This window comes from Pan troglodytes, chromosome 8 (genome assembly GCF_028858775.2).
Source record: "Pan troglodytes isolate AG18354 chromosome 8, NHGRI_mPanTro3-v2.0_pri, whole genome shotgun sequence".
Taxonomy (NCBI): Eukaryota; Metazoa; Chordata; class Mammalia; order Primates; family Hominidae; genus Pan; species Pan troglodytes.
In genome coordinates this window covers 121970438-121996418 of record NC_072406.2, presented here as the reverse complement: position 1 = coordinate 121996418, position 25981 = coordinate 121970438, and the positions used below count along the sequence as shown (strand labels likewise).

The window sequence follows — 25981 nt, the reverse complement described above, 5'->3', positions numbered from 1 at the left end:
AATAGTAACAAGAATGAAGAAAGAAGTTCCATAATAGAGTGGATGCTTTTTGGGTTAGGGAATCATAACTAAGTGGAATTTCATTATAAGGAAAAATGAGTCTTATAATATTATTATAGGCAAGCTGATTGTATTAGGAGAAAAAGATCTTTGTGTACATTTTGAACTTCAGTTTAAGCCTTGAGCCTTTTTATATTAAATTGACTCTTGGCCATTAATTTCTTGCTCTAGTTGACAAGAGGGTGGTTTCTCTGTGGTGTTATTAAACAATATCATGTTCCCTTTATGTATTGTATAAACAACTCTTTAATTGGGAAAAGAAAATATTGTCTTTATTCCCACTAGTGTAACTTTTTTCTTCATGTTTCCTTCTGGTGATTGTTCATCTATGTAAATTATTATTATTATTTTATTTTATTTTATTTTTTGAGACAGAGTCTCACTCTGTCACCCAGGCTGGAGTGCAGTGGTGTGATCTCGGCTCACTGCAACCTCTGCTGCCCAGGTTCAAGAGATTCTCCTGCCTTAGCCTCCCAAGTAGCTGGGATTATAGGCGCCTGCCACTGCGCCTGGCTAATTTTCGTAGTTGTAGTAGAGATGGGGTTTCACCATCTTGGCCAGGCTGGTCTTGAACTCCTGACCTTGTGATCCACCCACCTCGGCCTCCCAAAGTGCTGGGATTACAGGCATGAGCCACCATGCCTGGACTTTATGTAAATTATTATTATTATATTTTTATTACTTTTTTTTATTTTTGAGACGGAGTCTTGCTCGATCGCCCAGGCTGGAGTGCAGTGGAGCGATCTCGGCTCACTGCAAGCTCCGCCTCCTGGGTTCACGCCATTCTCCTGCCTCAGCCTCCCGACTAGCTGGGACTACAGGCGCCCGCCACCATGCCTGGCTAATTTTTTGTATTTTTAGTAGAGACGGGGTTTCACTGTGTTAGCCAGGATGGTCTCGATCTCCTGACCTTGTGATCCGCCCGCCTCAGCCTCCCAAAGTGCTGGGATTACAGGCGTGAGCCACCATGCCTGGCCGTAAATTATTTTTAAAAATATAAATTATTTTTAAAAATATAAATTATTTTTAAAAATATAAATTATTTTTAAAAATATAAATTATTTTTAAAAATATAAATTATTTTTAAAAATATAAATTATTTTTACATGTCTCTTAGTGTGCAGATAAATTTTTTTTCTTATTTTGAGATGGGGTCTCATCTGTTGCACAGGCTGGAGAGTAGTGGTGTGATCACAGCTCACTGCAGCCTCAGCCTCCCCAAGCTCAGGTGATCCTCCCACCTCAGCCTCCCGATTAGTTGGGACTACAGCCCAGCTGATTTTTTCTGATTTTTTTGTAGAGATAAGGTTTTGCCATGTTGCCCAGGCTGATCTGAAACTCCTGGGCTCAAGCGATCCACCTATCTTGGCCTCCCAAAGTGCTAGGATTATAGGTGTGAGCCATCACACCTGGCTTAGATATGATTTTGTGTTTTATTTTATTCTCTTAGAATCATAGTGTGAACATTTTCCATGTACATTGAGGCCTTAAAAAAGGATCCAAATGAAAACTGCATCTAGTGGCTCTTCTGATTTACTAACCCAGTCCTCCTATTTTTAAATGTTTGGGTTGTTTTTAATTTTTTGCTGTTATCAGTAATCCTGCAATAATCTCTCCGCATTTATCTTTTTTATTTCTCTAGAATGATTGTCTTACGATGATTTCTTAGGAGGGGATGCTTTTGAATTTTTAAACTTAGATATGTTGTTTTGGGAGGTTTTAGGATAAAATACTGAAGCACAATAGTTGAGTGAAAAATTAAATGAATAGAAACTATTGGATTTTAGATAGCTTTGGTGAGAGCCTTTGGGAGTTCTCCCTTGCTAAAGATGTGTCCTGTAGATTGGTCAGTTGGGATGAAGCAATTGAGGAAAAAGTGAGCTTTTAATGTACCTCCTCTAATTTGTAAGAGGCACACATGAATTTATCTCACCAGATGATTTATAAGCAATTTTCTCATAGGTTCCCAAAGGTGGTGTGACAGAGATCTCAGCTGCTGACAAAGCTGAGGAGTTTCGCAGGTAAGGATCCATTTGGGGGGACCCAGGAGCCTCGTGCTGATTTTCTTGCCAGTTGAATGAGGCTGGAAGGGCCCTGAATCTTAGCACAGTAAAAACCTTTAAGCCACTCTGCTTTCTGTCTTTCTGTTACAGGCAACAGGCAGACTTTGTGGACCTGAGCTTCCCAACAATTTCCAGTACGGGACCCAACGGCGCCATCATTCACTACGCGTAAGGCATGCGGAGGAGCATGCTGCCTGGCCTTGCTGCTTCTGCACAGGAGCCTGAGCAGGGGAGAGACATTATTTTACCAGAGGCCTCTGTGCCCACCTTCATCTGTCTGTTGAGACTGTAAAATGAAGGGAAATAAGACTTCTAAGGTTTTATTTTCTCCCAATCCCCAAGCCTCTGCCTTTTGGGAGCCTCTTCTTAGGCTCAGTATGGCACTGGCATTCTCTGCAGGGTAGTCAGATGGGTGTCCCTCTTTCCTTTTTGAAGCTGCAGGAACTGTATGCATAGCCCTTGCATCTTGATGACTAAGTTTTTTTTTTTGGAGACAAGGTCTTGCTCTGCTGCCCAGGCTGGAGCGCAGTGGTGCCATCACAACTCACTGCAACTTTGAACTCCTAGACTCAAGCAATCCTCCTGCCTCAGCCTCCTGAGTAGCTGGGACTATAGGCATGTGCTACCACTCCTGGCTAATTTTTAGATTTTTTTGTAGAGATGAGGATCTTGATGTGTTGCCCAGGCTTGTCTCGAATTTCTGGACTCAAGCAATCCTCCTGCCTCAGCCTCCTAAAGTGCTGGAATTACAGGTGTGAGCCACTGTGCTTGGCCCATGACTGGAATTTTTGAGTAGTTTTCTTTCTTGGTAACAGCAGCTGTTTTGTACTAGTCCATACATCTTGTGAGCTCCATCAGTTCCATACCAAAAAAAAACTTAGTAGTAGGTTGTGAGGCAACCTGTTTTGGGTGGAGAGATAATCAGTACCCTCTCTTCCTGTCCCCCTGAGCCTGAAGCCTGGCATCCCAGTATGTGGTATTTTTACCACGTGGTCTACAAGAACCCATGGACCCACAGGGCCGAGCCTCCCTTCCTTGTGAGACAGAGGGGCACTGATATGTCTAGGACTGACAGATCTTCCTGTGGAGATGGGGGGAAATGTCATTAGGTGTGGCCATTGGGCTTCAGCCTCAGCTCTGCCTGGTTCAAACCGCTTTGCTTTGCACTGGGTATTTTGAGTTCTGTGCATCCCCATCTGTTACGTGCACAGCCAACAAAAGAACACTGTGCTTGGGCACACATTTTTTTCCCCCTTTTAATAATTGTTTTTAGAGTTTTTAGTCTTGGGGCAGATTTTGAAGCTGTGTGTGGGAGACAGTCACAGATGGGACAGTACAGTTTCCTCACTTAATGCTTCTGTTCCAGCATAAAAATATCAGAGGGACTTCAGTTTTTGTTTAACTCAGGATGAATTTCCTGGCTGGATACTATCCTAGAATTTTCCGTATAATTAAAACATTAAACAGTTTCATGCCAGTGGAAGAAATTTGCCTCTGCGTTGGCATTTCTTCATTGTGGGTGGTTGGTAGCCTGTTTAGAGGCGGGGTTCTGGAGGCACTGGTTGTCTTTTTTAGTTGTTCAGCTTGTGTGTGGACTGGTGCCCTTATTGCTGAAGAGGGGGTGGTACCTGGAAATGGAGGACAACCTCACTTCAGCTGCAGGGCAGAGACTTGGAGTGCTCTCATCCCTTTGGGTGTTTCCCAGTGCAGTGATATTGTTTTGAAAACGGTGTAGGGAAAGAGATCACTTTTTGAAAATACCTCATGTTTGTTTGAAGCAGAAGAATATCGTGATCCATTCCTTTTCCCAGCAAAATTCCTTTAGTTTTTCTCCCAAGTTGAGACATCCACTCCTGCCTGTCTAGCAGTCTGGGGAGCAAGTGGGGAGGTACCTGCTGGGGTCAGGGCTGAAGGAGGGGCCTGGAGGCTGAGGCAGGGGCCTGGGGCTCCCAGAGACAAGCAAGGCTGCAGTGACTCCAGGCTGCTCCTGTCCCAGTTCCCAGGACTCTAGCTAGGTCCTGTTGCATCTAATCATTCTCACTTTTTTAGCTTTTAGAATTATCTCTTGAACACCTGTTTTGTTTCAGACACAAACAGAGGTAGACATAAAGAAATGTGTTACTTTTCCTTTGTTGAGCTCTTTATCTCAGCTAGGGAGATAGGTTGATTGGATCTTTGAAAAGTAGAAGTTTAATATTAGTTGAAATAATTCATTATTGCGTAACTTTCTATTTTGATATAATTTCAGGCTTATGTAAGTTGCAAGAATAGTACAAAGAGCTCTTGTGTGTCCTCCTCCCAGATTCACTAAGTGTTTACATTTGTGGAATAATTAATTTTTAATTAACTTTGTTAGGCCAGTCCCTGAGACGAATAGGACCTTGTCCCTGGATGAGGTGTACCTTATTGACTCGGGTGCTCAATACAAGTAAGTAAACCAGGACTGCTGTGGAACTTGACTATGGATTCGAGGCAGTGGAGAAGGTGGACAGCTGAGCTCCAGCTGAGAGCACTCAGCTGGTCATCGCCCTCTGTGCTGGCCACTAATGGAATCGTTCCTGTGTCTTGTCGTTTTTTTCACCCCTATTTGAAATAGCCCAATTGTGACTCTGTTCTCACAAAAGACTGTTTGATAGAAATGTTACAGTCCTTGGCTGGAAGTTTTAAAAATATAAGTAAACAACTGTGAAGTAAAGCAAGCTTTTGGAACCGTTGAAAGTTTTCCACCCCAGCCCATGAACCGCCTGCCGGTTCCCTGTACTCTCAGCTGCCCCAGGGCCTTATGAAGTAAGGGATTAATTTTGAATGAATAAATGAGAAATGAGGGCTGCCCCCACATTTCTGAATTTCTTTCTCCATGTTTTGCTGCTTTCACGGCTATCATCTCTGGAACAAAGTTTCTCAGAGAAGAACCCAAGATTTGGTTGGGTCTGGATACGGAACCCAAAAGAAGGAGTAAGAATAGACCCTGTCTGCATTAAGAGGGCACGAGCAAGGCCTTTTTTTTGAGACAGAGTCTCGCTCTGTAGCCCAGGCAGGAGTGCAGTGGCGTGATCTCGGCTCACTGCAAGCTCTGCCTCCTGGGTTGCAGCCATTCTCCTGCCTCAGCCTCCCAAGTAGCTGGGACTACAGGCGCCCGCCACCACGCCCGGCTAATTTTTTTGTATTTTTAGTGGAGACGGGGTTTCACCATGTTAGCCAGGATGGTCTCGATCTCCTGACCTCGTGATCCGCCGGTCTCGGCCTCCCAAAGTGCTGGGATTACAGGCGTGAGCCACTGTGCCCAGCCGAGCAAGACCTTTTAGTGCTGCTCCATTCCCCACTGAAGTTGGGACTATGGCTAAGGGAGGACCTAATTATTGAATGAGCTCAGCCAATTACGTGGCAACCGTGCCTGGCCTTGGGACACAGGGGTGTTAATAATATCAGCCTAGAGCTAAGGATTGCTTGATAATGGTGTAAACTTTTCTTCACTTCTAAATTTTTAGCAGGATTCTAGAAGTTATCCTTTCTATGTCAGGGATATAGTCTAGTGTGTGTTAAGATATGTACTTGGATATTTTTAGGGTCTCTGTCCAGGAAACCCCCTGCTGTTCTAACAGGAGAAGTTGGGTTTTGGCCCTCTTGCTAGAGATGGGCTCCTGTTTTCTTTGCCTTCTTCTGTCTTGTTCATAACCCCAGTGATAGTGTCTCTCGTGAAACAGCCCTTATGCTGTAGACCAAGAATGTGTGTGTCAGGGGCTGACGTCACTCCCACTTTATTTAGCCATCCCTGCATTCACACTTTGTTTCATTTTTTAAAATAACTTCATTGGGGTAAAATTTATGTACCATGTAATTCGCCCACTTAAAATATACAATTAATTTTTTTATATATTCACAGAGTTTTGCAGCCATCAGCACAATCAATTTTAGAACATTTTCATTACCCCAAAAAGAAACCTCATACCCAATAGCAGTCACTCCCCCCTTTTCCACTACCCTGGAGAACCACTACTCTCCTTTCTGTGTCTATGGATTTGCCTATTCTGGACCCTTCATAGAAATAGAATTGTATTATGTATGGCTTTCTGTGTCTGGCTTCTGTCATTTAGCACAATGTCTTCCAGGTTCATCCATGTTGCAGCATGTATCAGTATTCCATTTCTTTTTAATTACTGAATGGTATTGCACTGTGTGGATAATCCCCCATTTTGTTTATCCATTCCTCAGTTGATGGACATTTCAGCTGTTTCCATCTTCTGGCTATTATGAATAATGTGGCTGTGAACCTTCATGTACAAGTTTTTGTGTGGATGTATGTTTTCAGTTCTCTTGGATATATAACTAGGAGTGGAATTACTGGGTCATATGGTGACTATATTTAACCTTTTAAGGAACTGCGAACTATTTGCAAAGATGGCTGTGCTATTTTACATGCCCACCAGCATTGTATGGGGCTTCTCACTTGTCCACATGCTTGCCTGTGTCATATTTGACTTAAAGCTTATTTTGACGGGAAACCAATTTGTCCTTTTTTTGGAAAGGGATGGCACCACAGATGTGACGCGGACAATGCATTTTGGGACCCCTACAGCCTACGAGAAGGTAAGGTGGAGGTAAAAAACTCAAGAGGTCCTCTCTGCTTTCTTAAGAAGAGCATTGCTTTTATGAAAAGGGATTGTATAAAGAAGTAAAAATTACATGTGGGGTAGTAAAATTGCTCCTTGCTGTGGAGTCAGGCTTATCTGCTTTACGAGGTTCATTTAACTAATTATTGGAATAAGACATTTGGAGAAATTTTTAAAGCATTCTGCTAAGGTTAGGGCAGCTCAGGTGTAAGTTTAAATATAATAGCTTTGGCCTTCTCTTGAGTCAGGAAATGCCTTTGAGGCTGGGGATGAGACAGTGAAATACATGCTTTATAAGCAGTGTCTAGATTTGATTTTGAAGGCCACCCCCTTCTTTTTTTGAGATTCTTATTTACAGGCTTAACTCTCTGGAAACTTTCTGAAATGACAGACTCTATTAAGTTTCTGGTATGATTGGCATGGAAAGGGGAAAGAGAGCTGTGAGGCAGAGAGATGTGTACCAGGGGTCTGGAGACCTGGCTTCAGAGCTTCTGTGCCATTTACTAGCTCTGTGACGTTGAACAAAGCAGTCACCATCCATAAAAATGAGGATAAAAGGACCCACCTTCCCGGGTGGCTGTGAATTCCCATGAGCCCAGCAAGTTCCTGGATCATAGTCACTGCTCAGCAAATGCTGATTGAGCACCTAAGTGAATCTGTTTGTCCAAGAGAGCTCCTTCAGGAAGATTATCCAAGGAAAAGGGTTTTATGCAATGTAGTGGGGCAGGTTTCATTGTCTTGGTCCCTTGCCTTTTCCGTTTGTATTCACCAGTGCCTTAGAAGAATTTGGACCTTGTGTCTAGGATTCTTTTGGTGTGACTCTTTTTGTGCTTTTCAAAGAGCTCAACCAGGCTGAGGAGCATGGAGTTTTAGTCCTGACTCTGCACCTTACTGGCAAGCTGCTACACTTCTGAGTAGCACTTCTCTTGTCCAGACAGTGGGGATAACCCCTGAAGATAGGATGGTGGTAGGGAGCACAGCTGTTGAAGCAAGAGTGCCTGGCTCCAAGGCCAGATGCTGCCACTTAGGCACTGTGTGATCTGGGCATGCTACTGAATCTCTCTGTGAAGCGAGGATAACAGTAGTGCCTCCATCGTGAAGTGTGGGATCAAACATACAGTGCTTAGAATAGTGTGTGGCACAGAGGATAGCTCAGTAATGTTAGCTAGGGTCATCAGTACTTTTTATTACTTTTCCATTCTTTCTAAGGCTCACATGATGGAGTATGTCAGAGTGTTCATTATAAAGTCATGTGGGGTCATCTCTCTGACAGTGCTCTTCTACTAAATTGAATTTCAAGATTTTCTGGGAAATTGGTCCCGTGGCCAGGCTTTTTTTCCACCAGATTTTTTTCTTTTTACTTACATTTTCTCTATGATATTGCTAAAAACTTTAGCAGGCAGGATTTTTGAACTACCAGAAAACAAAAGGATTAGACATCTGTCCCCATTCTGCAACATGCCCCTGGGTTTTCTTTGCAGGAATGCTTCACATATGTCCTCAAGGGCCACATAGCTGTGAGTGCAGCCGTTTTCCCGACTGGAACCAAAGGTAGGTGGTGCATTCTGTCACATGGCAGGCTCTTTTTCTTGTTTGAGAATCAAATATGTCTATATTTGAGTGAAAGAACGTGTCGTTCCCTCACTGTGAGGTCCCCATCCCACTTCAGGCCCAGCCAGGTGCTCATGGGGTGAGTCTCCATAACCCACTGACTGAGCCCAGAGGCCTCAGGGAGCCGGGTTAGGATTGGGCCCAGTACCCCCTGTGCACCATTCTCCTGACTACTTATGGTATTGGATGACACATGTGGATGGCTCCCAGGAGAGGACAAACCAGATGTGAAGGTCACAGGGCCTGAGTGGAAGTTGGTGCAGCCTCCTGTCTTCCCTTTAGTACTGGGCCAGTGCTTCCTTTCGGGATTCTTAGGATTTATTTTACTGGGACCCTGACTTCAGCTATGTACTACTTTGCTTGAGGCCTGGTGGGTGGAGCATTGGACTGGGCATTGACAAGACCTGGGCTGCCTTGCTTCTGGGTAGATTAGACATGTACTCATCTCCCTAGGCCTCAGTTTGCTCATCTGTCATGCCTGCCTGTCTGCTTGCAGTCTGGTTAGAGTCTCATCTTTGTAATTCTGAAACCTTAGGGTCGCAGAGCTGGCAAGGGAACGTCCATGTCTGATACGGCCTCTGGGTGCTGTAGGTGTCTATCCCCGCTCACCAGCATCCTGAATGGATGATCGCCTAGCTTCAGACTGAGCTCTGATGGTTTCTCAGGAGCTCTGATTGTTAGAAAGTTCTTCCTTGTGCTGTGCTGAAATCTGAACCCTCCAGTAACTTACCTATTGGTTTCTGTTTCATGTTCTGGAGCCACACATAATAAATTTAATCTCTAAAGCGCTGTACAAATCCAATTAAGTGGCTCTTTATGTCTTTCAGGTCACCTTCTTGACTCCTTCGCCCGTTCAGCTTTATGGGATTCAGGCCTAGATTACTTGCACGGGACTGGACATGGTGTTGGGTCTTTTTTGAATGTCCATGAGGGTCCTTGCGGCATCAGTTACAAAACATTCTCTGATGAGCCCTTGGAGGCAGGCATGATTGTCACTGATGGTAAGTGTCCCTCACATAGAGGGCATGCGTGGATCCTTGAGCCTTTTTGAAAGCTATTTGTTGTTTTGTGTTTTTTAATTAGTTTAAAGTAAATTGGCAATACTTTTCCCTTCCAACAAACTTTTCTGATTATAGAACTGATACATGTTCATTTTAGAAAAAATGAGATGGGAACTGTGTAAAAAGAAAATGAAAATCATTTGCAATCTAACCACTCAGGGGAAACATGACTTAGTGTTTTACTGTATTAGCTTTTGGTCTTTCAGGTATGTAGATAGCATTTTTTTTTTTAAATCATTGAGATCTTACTGGGCATCTTGTCTTATGTTCTGCTTTCTTACTTGATACATTGCCTTTTCTCAGGTCATTGCCAAGTCTTTGTAAATATATTTTAATGCCTTCATTATTGTGTCTTATGGATGTGAACCATGATTTATTTAGTGGATCCACTGTTACTTTACTCCTTACCCTGTAGCCAGTGTGCAGGGACTTCAGAGTCTAGCTTTCTGCACCTCAAGTGCCTATAAAAAAGTGGCCATATGAGAGAAGGTGGCATCTCTAGGCTCTTACACCGGATAGAGTGGGCTCTTCACCTGTTTCTTCTCCTTTGGAGTAGGGCAGTCATCCAAGGAGTGAAAGTTTCTCTCTGTAGACATCTTCATTGTGGGCTGCTTCTCATTTTTGGAATTTGGTTTGTTTTAGAGCCCGGGTACTATGAAGATGGGGCTTTTGGAATTCGCATTGAGAATGTTGTCCTTGTGGTTCCTGTGAAGACCAAGGTGAGGATTTATTTAAAAAATTTTCCTGTTTCTATTAGCAATAATCACGCCACAGATAGACCTCATTGGCTACGATACTGCCACTGCACAAAGCTTAAAAATTTTCCTGTTTCTTGGTGTGGGAAGATGAAGACTTAATGTCTTTGGAGCCAAGAGTATGCCATTCTGGGGCCAACATGGAGCCTTCTTCTCCAGATATCAGGGACTTTCCTGGAAACCACACTCCTTCCCTGCAAAGCCAGAAAGAAAATCCTTAATGAACTGGGATCTAGAACTGGGATTCACAGACCCTCAGGCTGATGCTTGCTTCACATGATTTGGGGCTCTGAGTTTACTATAGGCGGCCTGTTGTCTCTTCTGCTAGGGGTGCCTATTCAAGGCGCTAATTTCCAGGGCCCCTCCCAGACCCTAGAATTTCCAGGGTGGGGGGCCTGGAAGCTGTAATTTTGTCACACTCCCCAGGTGACTTTTATTAGTTAAAGTTGAGGAACCCTGAGTTATCCATGGGTCAGCCTCAAAGGCAATACAAGACAGGTGTTTCACCCTCTTCCCCCATCAGTGTTACCAAGGTTGCAGGGTTTTAGGCTCTAGGCTTTACCTAAAAGACCTGTTTGTGCCTCCTCCATTGGTGGAATTGAACAATTGGAGGGAAGTAGCTTCCTGTGTCTACAAGGAGGTTAACTGCGGGGATCTGCTCTCTGCTTTGGCATGGAAGTCACTATTCTTGGAAGTGACCTCCCATCTCATTCCCAAAAGCTGCCATGAACAGAAACCCGACATGTTCTTGTGTGCTCCAGTGGATAGATGTGTTGTCGCCTGATGGGCCTGGCTGGGTCAAGGCAGACCACACAGTTGACTGTTATAAAAATGATTTTGAGGACTTACACCCCTGCATCCTGGAGAACCAAAACCAGAGATGCCCCTAAGCCCAGATACCCCCATATCCTGCCCCTGTTTCCTATCACAGTAGACATTAGCCTTGGGACCTGTTGCTGGGAGCCCCTCAGCACCCTTTGTTTGGCCTTTCCTGATGGCACAGGCCATTGTTTGCCCAGTGGAGGAGCTCTTGGAAAATGGCATCAGGTTCCTTGTGTGTCTGTGAAAAGTGGTGACCAGCTCACCACTTCTTGGCTCCCAGTTACCCCTGGCTCTGAGGGATGGCATGCTGGTGGAATGACCTCATGGTGCTTCAGCATAGTAAAGAGGAGTAAAAACATCTGTTTTCTTCTTTCCCCCACAGTATAATTTTAATAACCGGGGAAGCCTGACCTTTGAACCTCTAACTTTGGTTCCAATTCAGACCAAAATGATAGATGTGGATTCTCTTACAGACAAAGAGGTAATGGGGAAGTCTTGGTGGGCAGGTATGTTACTAGGGGAGGTGGAGACTACGTTAAATAGTTCTAATCCATCCTCTAAATCCTAAATTCTCTAATCCAGTCTCACTTTGTAATTTTTAAATTTAGAGGTCTAGGCCAGTTGAGTCTGAAAGCCCTAGGTTTTCTGAGGACTCCTGAGCTTTTCCTGTATTTGTTGGGCCTCCAGGTGGAGATAGTCCTGTTTCCCGCAGCCATTCTGGGGCTGTAGGGTTTGTGGGTGGAACTCGTATGCCATTGTTTGGCTGTACTATTCCTCCATAGCTGCAGTGAGGCGTGTTTAGCAAATATGAGCCTATGTGTGTCCCTACAAAAAGCCAGATGGATGGTGGGGCCTCTTGGCCACTGTACATACCAGATTGTTTTCTTGTGTTACATGAAACATTAAGGAAATGGAAAGCAAAATCTATTATCGTATGTCCTGTTTTCACACAGACAAGGAGAAAGATAGTACCAGCCCTTCTCGGTTACTACTGTGGTCACTCTGGGGCAGTGAAACCCTTCACAAAGCCTGGGGCACAACAGTGCTTGCTTGCCCAGCTCAGAGGGTTATGGGTCTTAACTCCTTCAGACCCTGGACTGGTAAGGCCAGGTCAGATGGCAGTCCTGGGGACATGAGAAAGGCCTGAAGAATCACACAGATGTTCAAGGTCAGAGCAGAAACAAGGGTCAGAAATGGGGTAGGAACTGTTAGCACTAGACAGACAAAACAGTTCCCAAACCAGGAAGCTGGAAGCCAGGAGGACACAAATTCCAGAGCAAGGCAGGGGTCAGAAGTTCCAGTGAAAAGCAAATGACTGGTGGGAGCCGAAGGCAGGGTAAGCACGGTGGGTTACTCTCAGAATAAGAATATTTTGTTATCTGAGGCAGCCAATGGCCTTTGAGTGCCTCTCAAGGCAGGAACATTTCCTCACTGGCGCCCACTTGGGCCTCGTTCTTGACACTGTAAAGGAAAGGGTCTTTGGGGGTTAAGGACCTTCCCTTCCACAGGAGCTGTGGAATGGGATTCTCCCAGCTAGAAGCCTCTTCTGCCTGTTCCAGTTCACAGGTGGGTGATGAGAAAGTCCATCCACTTCCTGCTTAGCTTTCCTCTGTGCTTGAGCGCCTCTGCTTAACCATCCGTGTCCTTGGTTCAGCTAAACATTCCCACTCACAGGACCCACATGGGCCTTGCTGATACCGGGTGGGTTATGCAGCTTGTAGATGGATATGGAAAAGGAAACTCAGCCTATCAGCACAATGTCTGGTGTGTCTCTTCAGCAGGAAGAGTCCTTCCAGTGTCCAGGGGCTCTTGTCCAGCCCCTGTAAGTGTTGCCTTAGCTGAGAGGAAATGAAAACACATAGGTGGGCATGGGAGCCACCCTGCTTAGAATCCCTCTGCCCCATAGGAACCAGTGTCGCTTGTAATGGCCCTTGGGCACAGCTTCCAGGGACTTAGCAAGGGGCTTTCCAGTAATAAGTCATTTCGCACTCTTGGAAGTCCAAGGCTATGGATTCCTGCCAAGTAATTCTAGGTCACGCAGTCCTTCCTGTCCACATAAAGTGTACCCATCAGGGGGCATTTCTCCCATATGACATTCCCCTTTATCCAGGGAAGTAGTATATGAGGAAGTTTAAGCCAGGCCATTTTTCCTCGAAGGAGAATCAGTCTACTCCCGTGACATTGGACATAGACCAGGGATCTGTGTTACCCAGTGTTTCATTGCTGCACCTTGCATGCCCACATGATTGAACTATTCTTTCGGCCAGTTACTCTTTGTAGGGCAGATAATGTCTTCTTAAAATATCTGGCTTTTAAAATATCTGGTCATTTGCCCTTTACTATTTAGCCTTTATTTTGAAGTCACTTTAGGGAGTTTTTGGTTTGGGTCTGCATCGTCATCACTTATCACCAGATGGCAGCAAAGGACCTTGGTCAGATATGAATATGGCCCGCTGCAGAGTGTCAGGGCCTTGTGCTGCTCCTCAGGCTCCACCGAGGCTGTCCACACTCCCACTTTTCCCTCCCTACTTCCAACCAAAAGGGCCGTGGGCGTTTGGCTGTGGCCCCAGGCTTACACCAGGATGCTGCCGTTGCCTTACTGTTGAGCTGCTTTGGACAGTAGGCTGCTTTGTAGCCCTGCTGGCCTTGCTGTGGACACATAGCAGTTTGCCTGCTTTTGACATCCTCCCCTGCCCCCATCACTTCCCTGACTCCCAGAAGGGGCTAGTAGGCTCTTCTCAGTAGGGATTGGAACCCTGGCTGGGTCACAGCCAGTTGGTAACACCACCCTATCTGTCTGCCCTCAGTCCCTTGTAATTAATGGGCTTGTGTGCCCATCCTGACCCCAGCTGGGCTTTGGTACCTGGCTGGATTGTAGTCCCTGAAAGCAGTACTTCTGTAACATCGCTGCCCTCCAAAATGGCCTTTGACTCATTTATGACAAGCACAGCCATGGCACTATCAGTCTCATCAGCTTCCAGACAGCTACCCCATAGACAGTGATGAGAGTGGCTTGTTGTCCTCTTGGTAAAACCTGCTTCACTCCAGACTTCACCTTTTCCTATATACAACCAAGGGGGAGAGTTCACCCTTTTTCCTGCCTCAGAGCTTTTGCCATCATGTCTAGTGGATCAGCCCCTGCCCAGGCACCAAGTCCTGCCAGCAGGTCCTTCCTTTCACTCTCTTTTTTGTCTCCTGCTCTTGTGGCATGTTGAGTTGAGAGTCTGAAAACTAAGTTTACTCCCAGCGCCATTCTGCTGCACCACAGTCTTTAACCACCGCAGGTTTTGGGTTCATCTAGGCAGCTACACTCAAAAGACACCCATGGGCTTGGCTGATCCTAGTTTTTTATTCAGCTTTTTCAGTGGATATAGGATATGTAGCCCAGTGTGTTGGCAGGACAGCTTCGAGTGTCTCTCTCAGCAGGAGTTCTCACAGAGTCCAGGGGCTATTCCCCCACTTACCACCTCCCAGGATGGCTCAGGTTTAAGGGAATGAAGCCACACAGGTGGGAGCAGGAGCTACTGGCTTAGAGACTGCTGTCTATAATAGTAAACTGTTCTGGGAGCCTTTTCACCAGAAGCCATGAAGTCTGGTCCTATGTATTTCCGGGGAAACAGAACACAAGGAAAATACTTACCTGTGAGTAAGGAGAAAGGGTGTTGCACACCTTTTCTCTCAGCTTGTGATCTTAGCACATGGGGGCCTTTGCTGTGGACCTGTGTAGCCAGTTGTTAAAGATGTGGTGGTGAATACTGTGTCTGTCCTTCTCTTCCCTGCAGTGTGACTGGCTCAACAATTACCACCTGACCTGCAGGGATGTGATTGGGAAGGAACTGCAGAAACAGGGCCGCCAGGAAGCTCTCGAGTGGCTCATCAGAGAGACGCAACCCATCTCCAAACAGCATTAATACCTCCCCGGTTTTGTTTTTGCAAAATGCTCTGGAGGAAGGAAGAAACGTGGCAGATCCCTGACATCTTTCCCCTTTCCTTTCCTTCTTCCCTACCTCCCCTTTTTACTTTAGACTTTAAGAAGAACAGAAAATCTTCTTATCCTCTTTGATATTTTATTGCAAACACTCAGTCTTTTATGATTTTTTTAATTGTTGAGAACAAGCCAAGAATAAAATTGCTGCACCAGAAGGAGGGTCCCTCCAAAGTTGAACACTTGGTGAAAGGGAGATGCCCTGACTTCTTTGGCCAGTGATGGGGAATCAGTGAGTGCTCCATGATGGTCATGTTCCAGGTGCTAGTACATCATTCATGATCACCTTAATGCTCATGAGACTATATTTATGATCAGTGAATAAAAATGTCAAAACTGTGCTTTGTCTTAGCTGTCTCTTTCTTCATGGTGCTGTCCCCCGGCATGTCGGGTGAGCTGATCTCCAGGGCTGCTGGCTCTGTGGCAGACATTTCCTAGGTGGAAGGGCCCCTTTGAGAAGAGACCCCTAGCCTCCCCGCACATTTGGGGGCTTAGTTGTAAGCTTTTTCTTTTCTCTAGAAAACCTAATATTATGGTGTTTTTATCTCAGTTTTTTTTTTCTGATTTTAAAATGTGTCATTCCTATGCAAAAACCAATAAAAATTATGTCAAAAGTCAGTTTTCCATAACTCACCCTATAGCAGATGCCACAAGTGTCTTACCTACATGGCCACAGCTCTCATTGTTCCGTTACTTGTAGGCAGGATTCTGTGACAAGTGCCTGCGACTCCCATTCTGCAGGATTTCTTTTGACTTGTATATGTGGGGCAAGCTCCAAGGGTTGGAGAGTTAATGTCCCTGAGATCTCAGACCATCACGTTTGGGGATGGGCAAATAGACTTCCTCATCCCTTGGCTAAGATATCAGAGGTATGTCTTACATTGTCACTCAGGGTTTCCCAGTGGGATTGAGCCCCACTTGCCCACCATGGTAACTTGCTCAATAACCAACCCTTTGTTTTCTTTCTTCTCTTCCATGTCCTACTTTCCTCCTGTCCCATTAGTGTTTCCTGGTACCATCCTGAATGAACCATTTACATGCAAATCCTTGTTTTAGGGTCTGCTTTTTTATTAATCCAACCTGACATACTCTTTAGATATAACCACTCTGCTTTATATTTTTGCTGACTCCTTTTTTTTGTATTCAAAATTTACTAAAATACTGATTATTTGTGTATGTATGAAAGAATATGCCATATATGAACATATCACATTTACAAACTGAATCATTCTGTACGTATACAATTTTATCTTTTAACTTGGCAATATTTTAGATTGAATTATTTTTAATGACTTAATTCCATCGTATGGTTATATTGTTTTAAAACTAGTCTCATTAACTTTTTAAAAACAATAATACTAGCATTTAGACATAATTTTTTAAAAAATGTATTAGTCTTAAATCATATAGAAAACAAAAACTGGAATCACAAGCTATCAGTACACTAATACTGGTTTTTATAATTGCCCAATGTATGTATTTTTCTTGAGATCTTTATTTCTTCATATTGCTTTGGGTTACTGTCTAGCGTCCTTTCATTGTACTTTGCAGAACTCCTATAAGCATTTCTTGCAGTGTGGGTCTAGTGGTACTGAACTCCCTCAGCTTATGTTTACCTGGGAACCTCTTAATTTCTCCCTCACTTTTGAAGGGCAGTTTTGCTGGATATAGGATTCTTTGGTTGTCAGTTTTTTTTTTTTTTTTCTTTTAACATTTTGAATATTGGCCCACTGCCTTCTGGCCTCCAGCATTTCTGATGAGAAATCTGCAGGTAATCTCACTGAAGATCCCTTTTACGTGGTAAATAGCGTTTCTCTCACTGCTTTCAAGATTCCCTCTGTTTTTGACTTTTGGAAGCTCGACTATAATGTATTTTTGTGTGTATCTCTTGGAGTTAATCTTACTTGTGGTTTATTGGGTTTCTTGGATGTTTACATTCATGTCTTTTACCAGATTTGGGAATTATACAGCCATTATTTCTTCAGATATTCTCTCTGCTGCTTTCTGTCTTCTCCTGGAACTCTAACAATGTATATTTTGGTCAGCTTGATGGTGTCCCACAGGTCTTCTAGGCTCTGTTCCCTTTAATATTTTTTCTGTTTTTCAGACTCAAAATTTCTGTTATCCTATCTTCAAGTTCACTGATTTTCTCTTTTGCCTGCTCATATGTGCTTTGAATCCCTCTGGTGAATTTTTCATTTCAGTGACTGTACTTTTCAGCTCCAGAATTTCATTTTGGTTTCTTTTTATGTTTTCTGTCTCTATTGATATTTCCTTTTTTCTGTGGATTTTTCTTTTCCTCTGAATGGGCCATACTTTCCTGTTTCTTTGTATGCCTTGTGAGTTTTGGTTGAAAATTGGACATTTGAATCTAATAATATGGCAACTCTGGAAATCAGATTTTCCTCCTTCCCTAGGGTTTGCCCTTTTTTGTTAATGTGTGTTATTATTATTATTATTTATTGTTATAGGTAGTCTCTGGGCCAAGTATCAGCCTGAGGTATCAACTTAAGGTCTTCTCAGGTTTTTTTCTGAGCTTGAGCCTTTCCCTGGATATGTGCAGTCAGTCTCTAATTTCCCCTACATGTGCAGTTGTTTTTGAATGTTCTATTACTTAATGTCTGGCTCCCAACGAGGGAAAAAGGAAAATGAAGGGCAGGAAAAGGGTACTGGTCCTTTAAATCCTCTGGAAGTCACTTCAGCCAGAAGGGGAGAAGGGCCGTCTAACAGTCTGGGGATGGGATGTACAGCAACAGTGGCTGCCCACCTCTTTGTCTGCGTCTCTGTGTTCAGAAGCAGTTACCAGAACACAGGTCTGCAGTATTTGGAGGGCAAGTTTCCTTTTGTTCATTTTGGCTCCCACAAGCTGTATGCTGGTTGCTCTGGGAACGTGTGCATAAGTTCCTGCCACGGGGTTAGGAGTAGACATTGGTAGCTGCTACTGTGCTAAGAGCTGAAATGGATTGAAATTAACGTTCATTTACCATCCAAGTTGACCTCTGGAAGTTGCAAGCCTTCAGTAGACTCCAGAGTTCTAAAGTAGTTACATCAGGCAGATTCTGCCAGTGCAATTGTTGTCTAGGTGGAGAGACACTTTGCGAGTGCTTCCTACCATCTTCCCAGAATCCTCTCCTTAAATCCTAAACCACATATTTAATTCGAATGGCTTTGACAAATGAATAAATATAAGCATACTTTGGCCATTTACCAAAGCATGGCTGTAAGTGCCCATTACTTTCTCCACCTGGGGGAGCAGAAAATGAAATGAAACAATCTTTATTTACCATTCAGAACCAGGGTGGTCCTACATAGAGTGCCTAAAAACAAATGAACCAGCATTTATTTGCTTTTCGTCTCCCACCCTCCTCTTTTTTTTTTTTTTTTTTCTCTCAAGGATCATTGATTTCAATGTGCTATGTGGGAGGAAGCAAGATTCACTGCTGCCTCTCGGTATATTTCTAACGAGGTCAGGAAAGCATAGAAGCAGTGTCTCCCAATAATAGGACATATTTTGATCCATCAAAGATCAATTCTTGAATGCCTTTTGTCCATGCTTGGTCATATTTCTAATATGTACCATAACATTGGACTTAAGAGAGAAATTTCTCCCCAAATGATAGAACGTATTAAGCATGTTTCTCATCTGTCATTCCTCTGGAAGTTAGAAGATTTCCCTTAGGACTCAGGCTGTTGTCTTCTCTGATATCCCAAAGTCTTCTCTTGCTGAGGAAATGGGAGGCATGAATCGCAGTTGATTTGGAGTTGAAATAGCCGTAACTCAAGTGTGACGGCAACTCCACTGTCTGTTCATCAGGCTGTTAAGCCTGCTCTTCCCCAAGGCAGCCTCAGAGCAAAGTTTGATTTAATTGGCTGTAGCCCGAGAAGCAAAGGTAACAGGTGCTGGGTGCTTGGAGCTTCCTGCCTGGACCTGCTTTGTCTTGGCATTAAGTCCAAGAGACATAAACTAGGCAAGATGGCCCCATAAGGATTGAGGACCAGAATAAAACTCTAATGTGCCAGAGCTCAGAGGGAAGATGAGGAGATAAAAATGTAGATTAAAAAAAAAATCACTCTTCCTCACTTTTAAATAAATGATAAATGTTGGGTAGGAAAATGGGCATTGTGTTGAATTTAAAGAAGGAAGCTGATCTTGTTTCTTTGTCTTGCTCACTGTATTCCCTGGTGAAGTTTTATGTATAAGGTAGGAGGATTCAAGGAAGGGGACAGATGTGGGGCCCCTGCTGTGAACACTCCAGGGACTGACTTGTGGGACGCTTGTTCGCCTTCTGGAAAGAGTCCATCTGTGCCTCCTGCCAGTGAGGGGGCTGCCCCCACCACCCCAGCTCTCACCACTTCTTTAGCTTGAGGGCTGTGCCTGGCATCTGGCTGCCTGACAGTAACCATCAGTTGTTTCTCATCAGGCTCATTCCCGGTTAGGGGTGGGCAATTGTGAAAGGAACCAAGGTTGAACTAACAAGTCATGAGGGAGGTGTTGCCCTCGTGTTTCCCAGCAACTGGGGGTTTATACCAGTAATGATATGAAGACAACGTAGAGTGCTTTGGGGCATCTTTCAAGCACCGTTGGCCTCTAGCAAGAGACAAGATAGGGGACTGGGAGGGCTGTGAGAGGGGAGGAAGGATACTGTGCTTGCTAGTTCCTGCAGGTAGCTGGTGCAGCGGTTAAGAAATTCATAGAATCATGGATTAAGAACAACGATGCAGATCCTGGCAAGGTGGCAGCAGTTGTGCCATAGTGTTTGAATCTCTCCAAATAACTTCATAAAAACACGGATAAACTGGGGTAGCAAAACTAAAATTCAGGGATGAGCTTTGCACCAAATATACAGGTGTCAAGCATCTCCACAAACCCTTAATAAGAGCACGTGAAGACTAACCAGCGTATTATCAGCATCTGTGCAGGAGGAAGCTGAAGGAAGTGATGGGGTATCTGATGGACCTGAGAACAGAACCCCACAATAGCCATCAGGAGCTCAGAATCTCATGGAGCCAATCTGAGAACAGCCACTAATGCTGGGAGCAGTTTGCACCTCCAGTGGGTGAGGATGAGAGGTTTTTGGTAAGGCCTGCAGGGGCTGGAGCAGTCAGCGTCCCAGGAACTCCCAGGACCAAGCCCCACGCTGAGGGATAGGAGCCAAAGAGGAGCAGGACAGCTACAGCGGAGGCAAAGGAGAAAGAAGGTTCTTTTGGAGGGGAACAGAGCCAGGAGATCTCCAAAAGTAAGTGCTATATTTTTGAATACTTCAGGAAATCAACAGAAAAGGGAGCTCTAGAGCCCTAAATAAGAAAAAAACTATTCTAAAGTCTCCCAGAAGTTCAGAAAAATTTCACATAAAAATAAGAAACAGAAAAAAAGGTTGAGGTAAAATGCTATGCAAACTTAGGAAAATAAGGTGCAGAATGACGTGCCTACAATGAAACACATCACAGAGACATGCCCATAAACAGATGAAAATCTGTAATGTTCAAAGCACATTTACAGGTTTAAAAACAGTGTATGCAAAAACAATATACAACAGAGAATTAGAGAAGCTGAGGAATTAAGTGAGAGAACTCAGGAAAGAATGAGAAAAAAATCAATTGAAATAATGAAGACTAAAGTAGGAGGAACACAGGAATGAATAAACACCACAGATAATGTCTTAAGATAAACAGGAGATGACTAAAAGGAGAATTGAAACCAAAATGAATAAAAATTATTTAAGTGAAAGAAATGTAGAAGATAGGCAACAACATTCAACATTTACATAATAGGTTTCAACAAAGAAGAAAGCTAAAGGGAACAGAACAAATATAAAAAACTATAAGAAAACACTCCTGAGATAAAAAAAAGTTCGAAACTACACTTTGAAGAGGCATGCCCTATAACTCAATAAATAAACCTAGACTAGCCAACAGGGCATACTTATGGTAGAATTACTGTACCTAAAAAAAATTTCCTGGTTAATCAGACAAAAGACCAAGTAACTTATGGTGAAAAAAAAATTATATTGCCATCAGAAATTTTCAAAGCAACAGTTTAGGTCAGAAGAAAATAAAATGACATTAGTTGTAGTGACAAGGGTGCTCATTATGTAATTCAATAAGCCCCATGTTTGCTTTACATGGTGTTTTGCATCTGTGTTAAGTTTAATAACAAAGTTTAACCCAGCAATCCCATTACTGGGTATATACCCAAAGGATTACAAATCATTCTATAAAGACACATGCACACGTATGTTTATTGTGGCACTATTTACAATAGCAAAGACTTGGAACCAACCCAAATGCCGATCAATGATAGAGTGGATAAAGAAAATGTGGCACATATACACCATGGAATACTATGCAGCCATTAAAAAGAATGAGTTCATGTCCTTTGCAGGGACATGGATGAAGCTGGAAACCATCATTCTCAGCAAACTAACACAGGAACAGAAAACCAAACATCTCGTGTTCTCACTCACAAGTAGGAGTTGAACAATGAGAACACATGGACACAGGGAGGGGAACATCACACACTGGGGCCTGTCGGGGGGTGGGGGGCAAGGGGAGGGAAACCATAAGGACAAATCCCTAATGCATGCGGGGCTTAAGACCTGGATGATGGGTTGATGAGTGCACCAAACCACCATGGCACATGTGTACTTATGTAACAAACCTGCATGTTCTGCACATGCATACCAGAACTTAAAGTACAATAATAAAAAAACCCCAAAATTTAAAAAGAAACAGTGCCAACAGTGGCCAGGTGGGCAAGGGAATGAGTTAGAGCTGGTAGGATTAGCCTATGATGGATGGGAGAGCAGTACTCTATGTAAAGGTGGCAGGAAGTCCCATCTCCAGCCTGTCTGCCTTGGGATAAAGAGAGCTCACAGGGGCAGAGTGAAGATGTGATTTTACTATTTTTATGTCTTTTTTACTTTTTGTGGAGAACATGGTCTTGCTATGCTGCCCAGGCAGGTGTCTAACTCCTGGGCTCAAGGTAGTATCCTACCGCCTCTGTCTCCCTAAGTGCTGGCATTATAGGCGTGAGCCATCACATCTGGCCTGAAACAGGATTTTAAAGAGGAGCTGAAACTGTGTGTGTGGGCATATCCTAGTTTTTAAACATTTACAACCAATGTAACATTTTACAAACTAAAACAAAATCTCATGTAGGTCTAACAAAACACATGTGTCATCTAAAATTGGTTCTCGGGCAGAAGCTGTGGCTTCTTACTGCACTGCAAGCTCTGTAAGGACAGGTACCCAGCCAGGATCCCCTTCCTGGCAGCCTGGAGGCCAGGGAAAGGTTGGCGGCTGAGCAGCATCACAGACACCTGAGGCTTAAGCGTTCCCCGCTGCACACTCTGAAAGTAGAAGCTGCAAAAGACAAGCTAGGTCATTTGGTTGGGGATCTCTTTCTTACTTATTTACAGAGAGGGTCTCACTCTGTTGTCCAGGTTGGAGTGCAGTGGCACAATCATAGCTCACTGTAACCTCAAACTCCTGGGCTCACGCAATCCTCCCTCTTCAGCCTCCCAAGTAGCTGGGATTACAGGTGTGCACCTAGCTAATGTTCTTATCTCTTTCTCAGTCCAGAATGCTCTGTATTCTAATTGTTAGGGTGGATTCTAAACATCCTTTTTTTCTTCTTTTTTTTTTTTAAAGAGTGTTGGAAGGGCTGGGTATGGTGGCTCATGATTGTAATCCCAGCACTTTGGGAGCCTGAGGTAGGCAGATCACAAGGTCAGGAGTTTGAAACTAGACTGGCCAACATGGCGAAACCCAGTCTCTACTAAAAAAAATTACAAAAATCAGCTGGGCATGGTGGCACAAGCCTGTAATCCCAGCTACTCGGGAGGCTGAGGCAGGAGAATTGCTTGAACCTGGGAGGTGGAGGTTGCAGTGAGCCCAGATCTCGCCACTGTACTCCAGCCTGGGTGATAGAGCAAGACTCCATCTCGAAAAACAACAACAACAACAACAACAACAATAACAAAAAAAGAGTGAACCATATGAGGTCCAGATTGAAGGCTAAGACCAACTTCACATCAATTTCTGGTCTCCTGGCTCTCAGGCCAGGGCTGTTTGCACCAGGTGGATTGCGCTACTTCCTTAACACCTATTCTGCAGGCAGATAGGTACAGTCATTGGCTCCAGCCTTTCTTCCTGGAGGGCTTCCTCCTGTCCTTCAACTTTGAATTCCTTCCCATCTTTAGAATCTAGTGCAATTCCCACATAGCTTCTTCATGAAGTGTTTCCCAATTATTCCAGCTACAAGTCCTTGCTCTAAGTTTTGCTGGCATTCATTTTCTTCACAAACTGTAATTGACATTCTCTTTATGAAATTTAACCTTTCCCATGTCTCTCCAACTAGACTTGTAGTTCCTTGGGGCCCAGCCCCAGCTATTGCTCAGGACCAGGCACATAAGAGCTACTCAATAAATATTTATTGATGGATACATTTAAGAATTGATGAAGACATTCCAAACAAGTTTACAACAGAATGGATGATGGGAGCAGAATTGAATTCAGTCCCATTACTTCCTAGCTGGTGACCTTGGTTGGGTAAATTATGTATCTTCTCTGACCTCCAGTTTCATCCTTTACAAAATGAGGGTGATGGTATTTTCTGACAGCATATTTGTGAGGATTAAAAGAAATAATATGCACAAATCACTTAGCATGCTGTCAGACATGTAATCAGCTCTCAGTAAATGTTAGTTGTTTATCGTGACAGGGCACCTATATTTTTAAACAAGAAGGAGATGTGCAATTCTGTTTTGAATTCTCTGTTTATTGTCCCTTATTTCTTCCTTCCCAAATACCTCCCAAATTTCCTATATTATTATTTTTAAAAACAAACTTTATTGTTTAGAACAGTTTTAGACTTACTGCGAAGAAAGTACAGAGAGTTTCTTTATGCTCCACACCTAGTTTTCACTATTATTCAGATCTTAGTATAGTACATCTGTCACAATTAACGAACCAATGTTATCGCAGTATTAGTAACTAAAGGCTGCACTTTATTCAAATTTCCCTAGTTTTTAACTAATGTCCTTTTTCTCTTCCAGAATCCCATCCGGAGTCCCTCATTATATTTAGTTGTCCCGTCTTCTTAGGCTGTGACAGTTTCTTAGATTTTCTTCATTTTTGATGACCTGGACAGTTTTGAGGAATACTGGTCAAATATTTTGTGGAATATCCTTATATTGGGATTTTAAATATTTTTCTCATGATTAGACTGTGGTTTTAGTTTTATAGGCGGAAGTCGATGGAGGTAAAGTGCCATTTTTGTCACATCATGTCAAGGGTACATACTATCAACATGGCTTTTGACTGATGAGGTTAACCTTGATCATCTGGCTGAGGTAGTGTTTGTCATATTTCTCCATAGGAAAGTGACTCTTTCAACCCCCTGCTTATCCTGTATTCTTGGAAAGTCACTACGTGTAGCCCATATTTAAGGAGTGGAAGTTATGTTCAACTTTCTTGAGGGCACAGAATATATGTAAATTATTTAGAATGCTTCTGCACAGATTTGTCTCTTTTTCCACATTCTTTTATTTTTTCATATTTGTATAGGCTTGCAGATATTTATTTTATACTTTGGATTATAATCAATACTGCTTTCTTTAAATTGTTCCAGCTTTGGCCACTGAGGGCTCTTTCAGCTGTCTCCTGTGTTCCTTTGATATATCCCATCGTGTGTGTGTGTGTGTGTGTGTGTGTGTGTGTTGTAAGCACTTCTTTACTTTCTGGCACTACAAATTGCTCCAGGCTCATCTTGTGTATTTCCTGCTCCAATTCTAGAATCAACCATTTCTTCAAGAAGCTCTAGTGCCTTTTACTGGAGAAAGGTATTTAAAACCAAGATCCAGGCTGGGCATGGTGGCTCACAACTGTAATCCCAGCAGTTTAGGAGGCCGAGGCGGGCAGATCACCTGGGGTCAGGAGTTCGAGACCAGCCTGGCCAACATGGCAAAACCCTGTCTGTACTAAAAATACAAAAATTACACCCTGTCTCTACTAAAAATACCAAAATTAGCTGGGCCTGGTGGTGGGCACCTGTAATCCCAGCTACTCGGGAGGCTGAGGCTGGAGAATCACTTGAACCCAGGAAGTGGAGGTTGCAGTGAACCAAGATCATGCCACTGCACTTCAGCCTGGATGACAAGAGTGAAACTCCATCTCATAAATAAATAAATAAATAAAACCAAGATCTGAGCACTAGATAGGTTCTCTTACTGGCTTGTCCTTGCTGCTAGGCCGTCTCAGCTGAGAGCAAGGACAAAGAGGTATGCATATGTATATGTATATATACATATACACACACAACTATCTTTCAGTGTTTCTATATGTAACCATCTGTTTCTATATTAAACTAAACATGAGTTCACACTGATGTCTCCAACTCTAATTCATGATCATCTCCCCTTGCTTCTCTGTGACTTCCTACTTCATCAGTGAGAACCTGGCTCCCACCATCCGCCATCCATTTCACTTATATTTCACTTAATTGCTTAATTCTAGTGTACATGTGTAGCAGTGTTAAGATTGCTAACCTGTACTACTGTGGGGAACAGCTTTAACAACTTGAGTACGGTGGTTTTTTTTTTTTTTTTTTAGACGGAATCTTGCTCTGTCGCCCAGGCTGGAGTGCAGTGGCGCGATCTCCGCTCACTGCAAGCTCCGCCTCCCGGGTTCACGCCGTTCTCCTGCCTCAGCCTCCCGAGTAGCTGGTACTACAGGTGCCAGCCACCACGCCTGGCTAATTTTTTGTATTTTTTAGTAGAGATGGGGTTTCACCGTGTTAGCCAGGATGGTCTCGTTCTGCTGACCTCGTGATCCGCCTGCCTCGGCCTCCCAAAATGCTGGGATTACAGGCATGAGCCACCGCACCCGGCCGAGTATAGTGTTTATATGCAATTATTTTTGCATCGGTTTTACAGACTCCACTCATTTATTTCCAAAGTTGCTTAGGTCAGCACCTTCCTTCTCACCCCCTCCCCTTCTTTCAGTAAGGTATTAC

The 25981-nt window shown here is 43.7% G+C and overlaps 1 protein-coding gene and 1 pseudogene across 6 annotated transcripts in view; one reads left to right on the top strand and one right to left on the bottom strand.

Annotated features, from left to right (window-relative positions):
* The window catches only part of XPNPEP1 (X-prolyl aminopeptidase 1), a 58880-nt gene extending 43572 nt beyond the window's left edge, over positions 1-15308 (top strand). For 4 of the 6 annotated variants that reach the window (XM_009459176.4, XM_063780354.1, XM_063780355.1 and 1 more), the window contains 9 exons: positions 2023-2081; positions 2214-2291; positions 4480-4551; positions 6650-6710; positions 8215-8284; positions 9172-9345; positions 10048-10124; positions 11365-11463; positions 14765-15308. In XM_009459176.4, the coding sequence (XP_009457451.1) occupies positions 2023-2081; positions 2214-2291; positions 4480-4551; positions 6650-6710; positions 8215-8284; positions 9172-9345; positions 10048-10124; positions 11365-11463; positions 14765-14893 (819 nt within the window). In that variant the 3' untranslated portion in view covers positions 14894-15308. 6 annotated transcript variants of the gene reach the window in all.
* On the bottom strand, positions 10151-10219 carry LOC112204726 (U4 spliceosomal RNA; annotated as a pseudogene).
* Positions 15309-25981: the final 10673 nt, after the last annotated feature.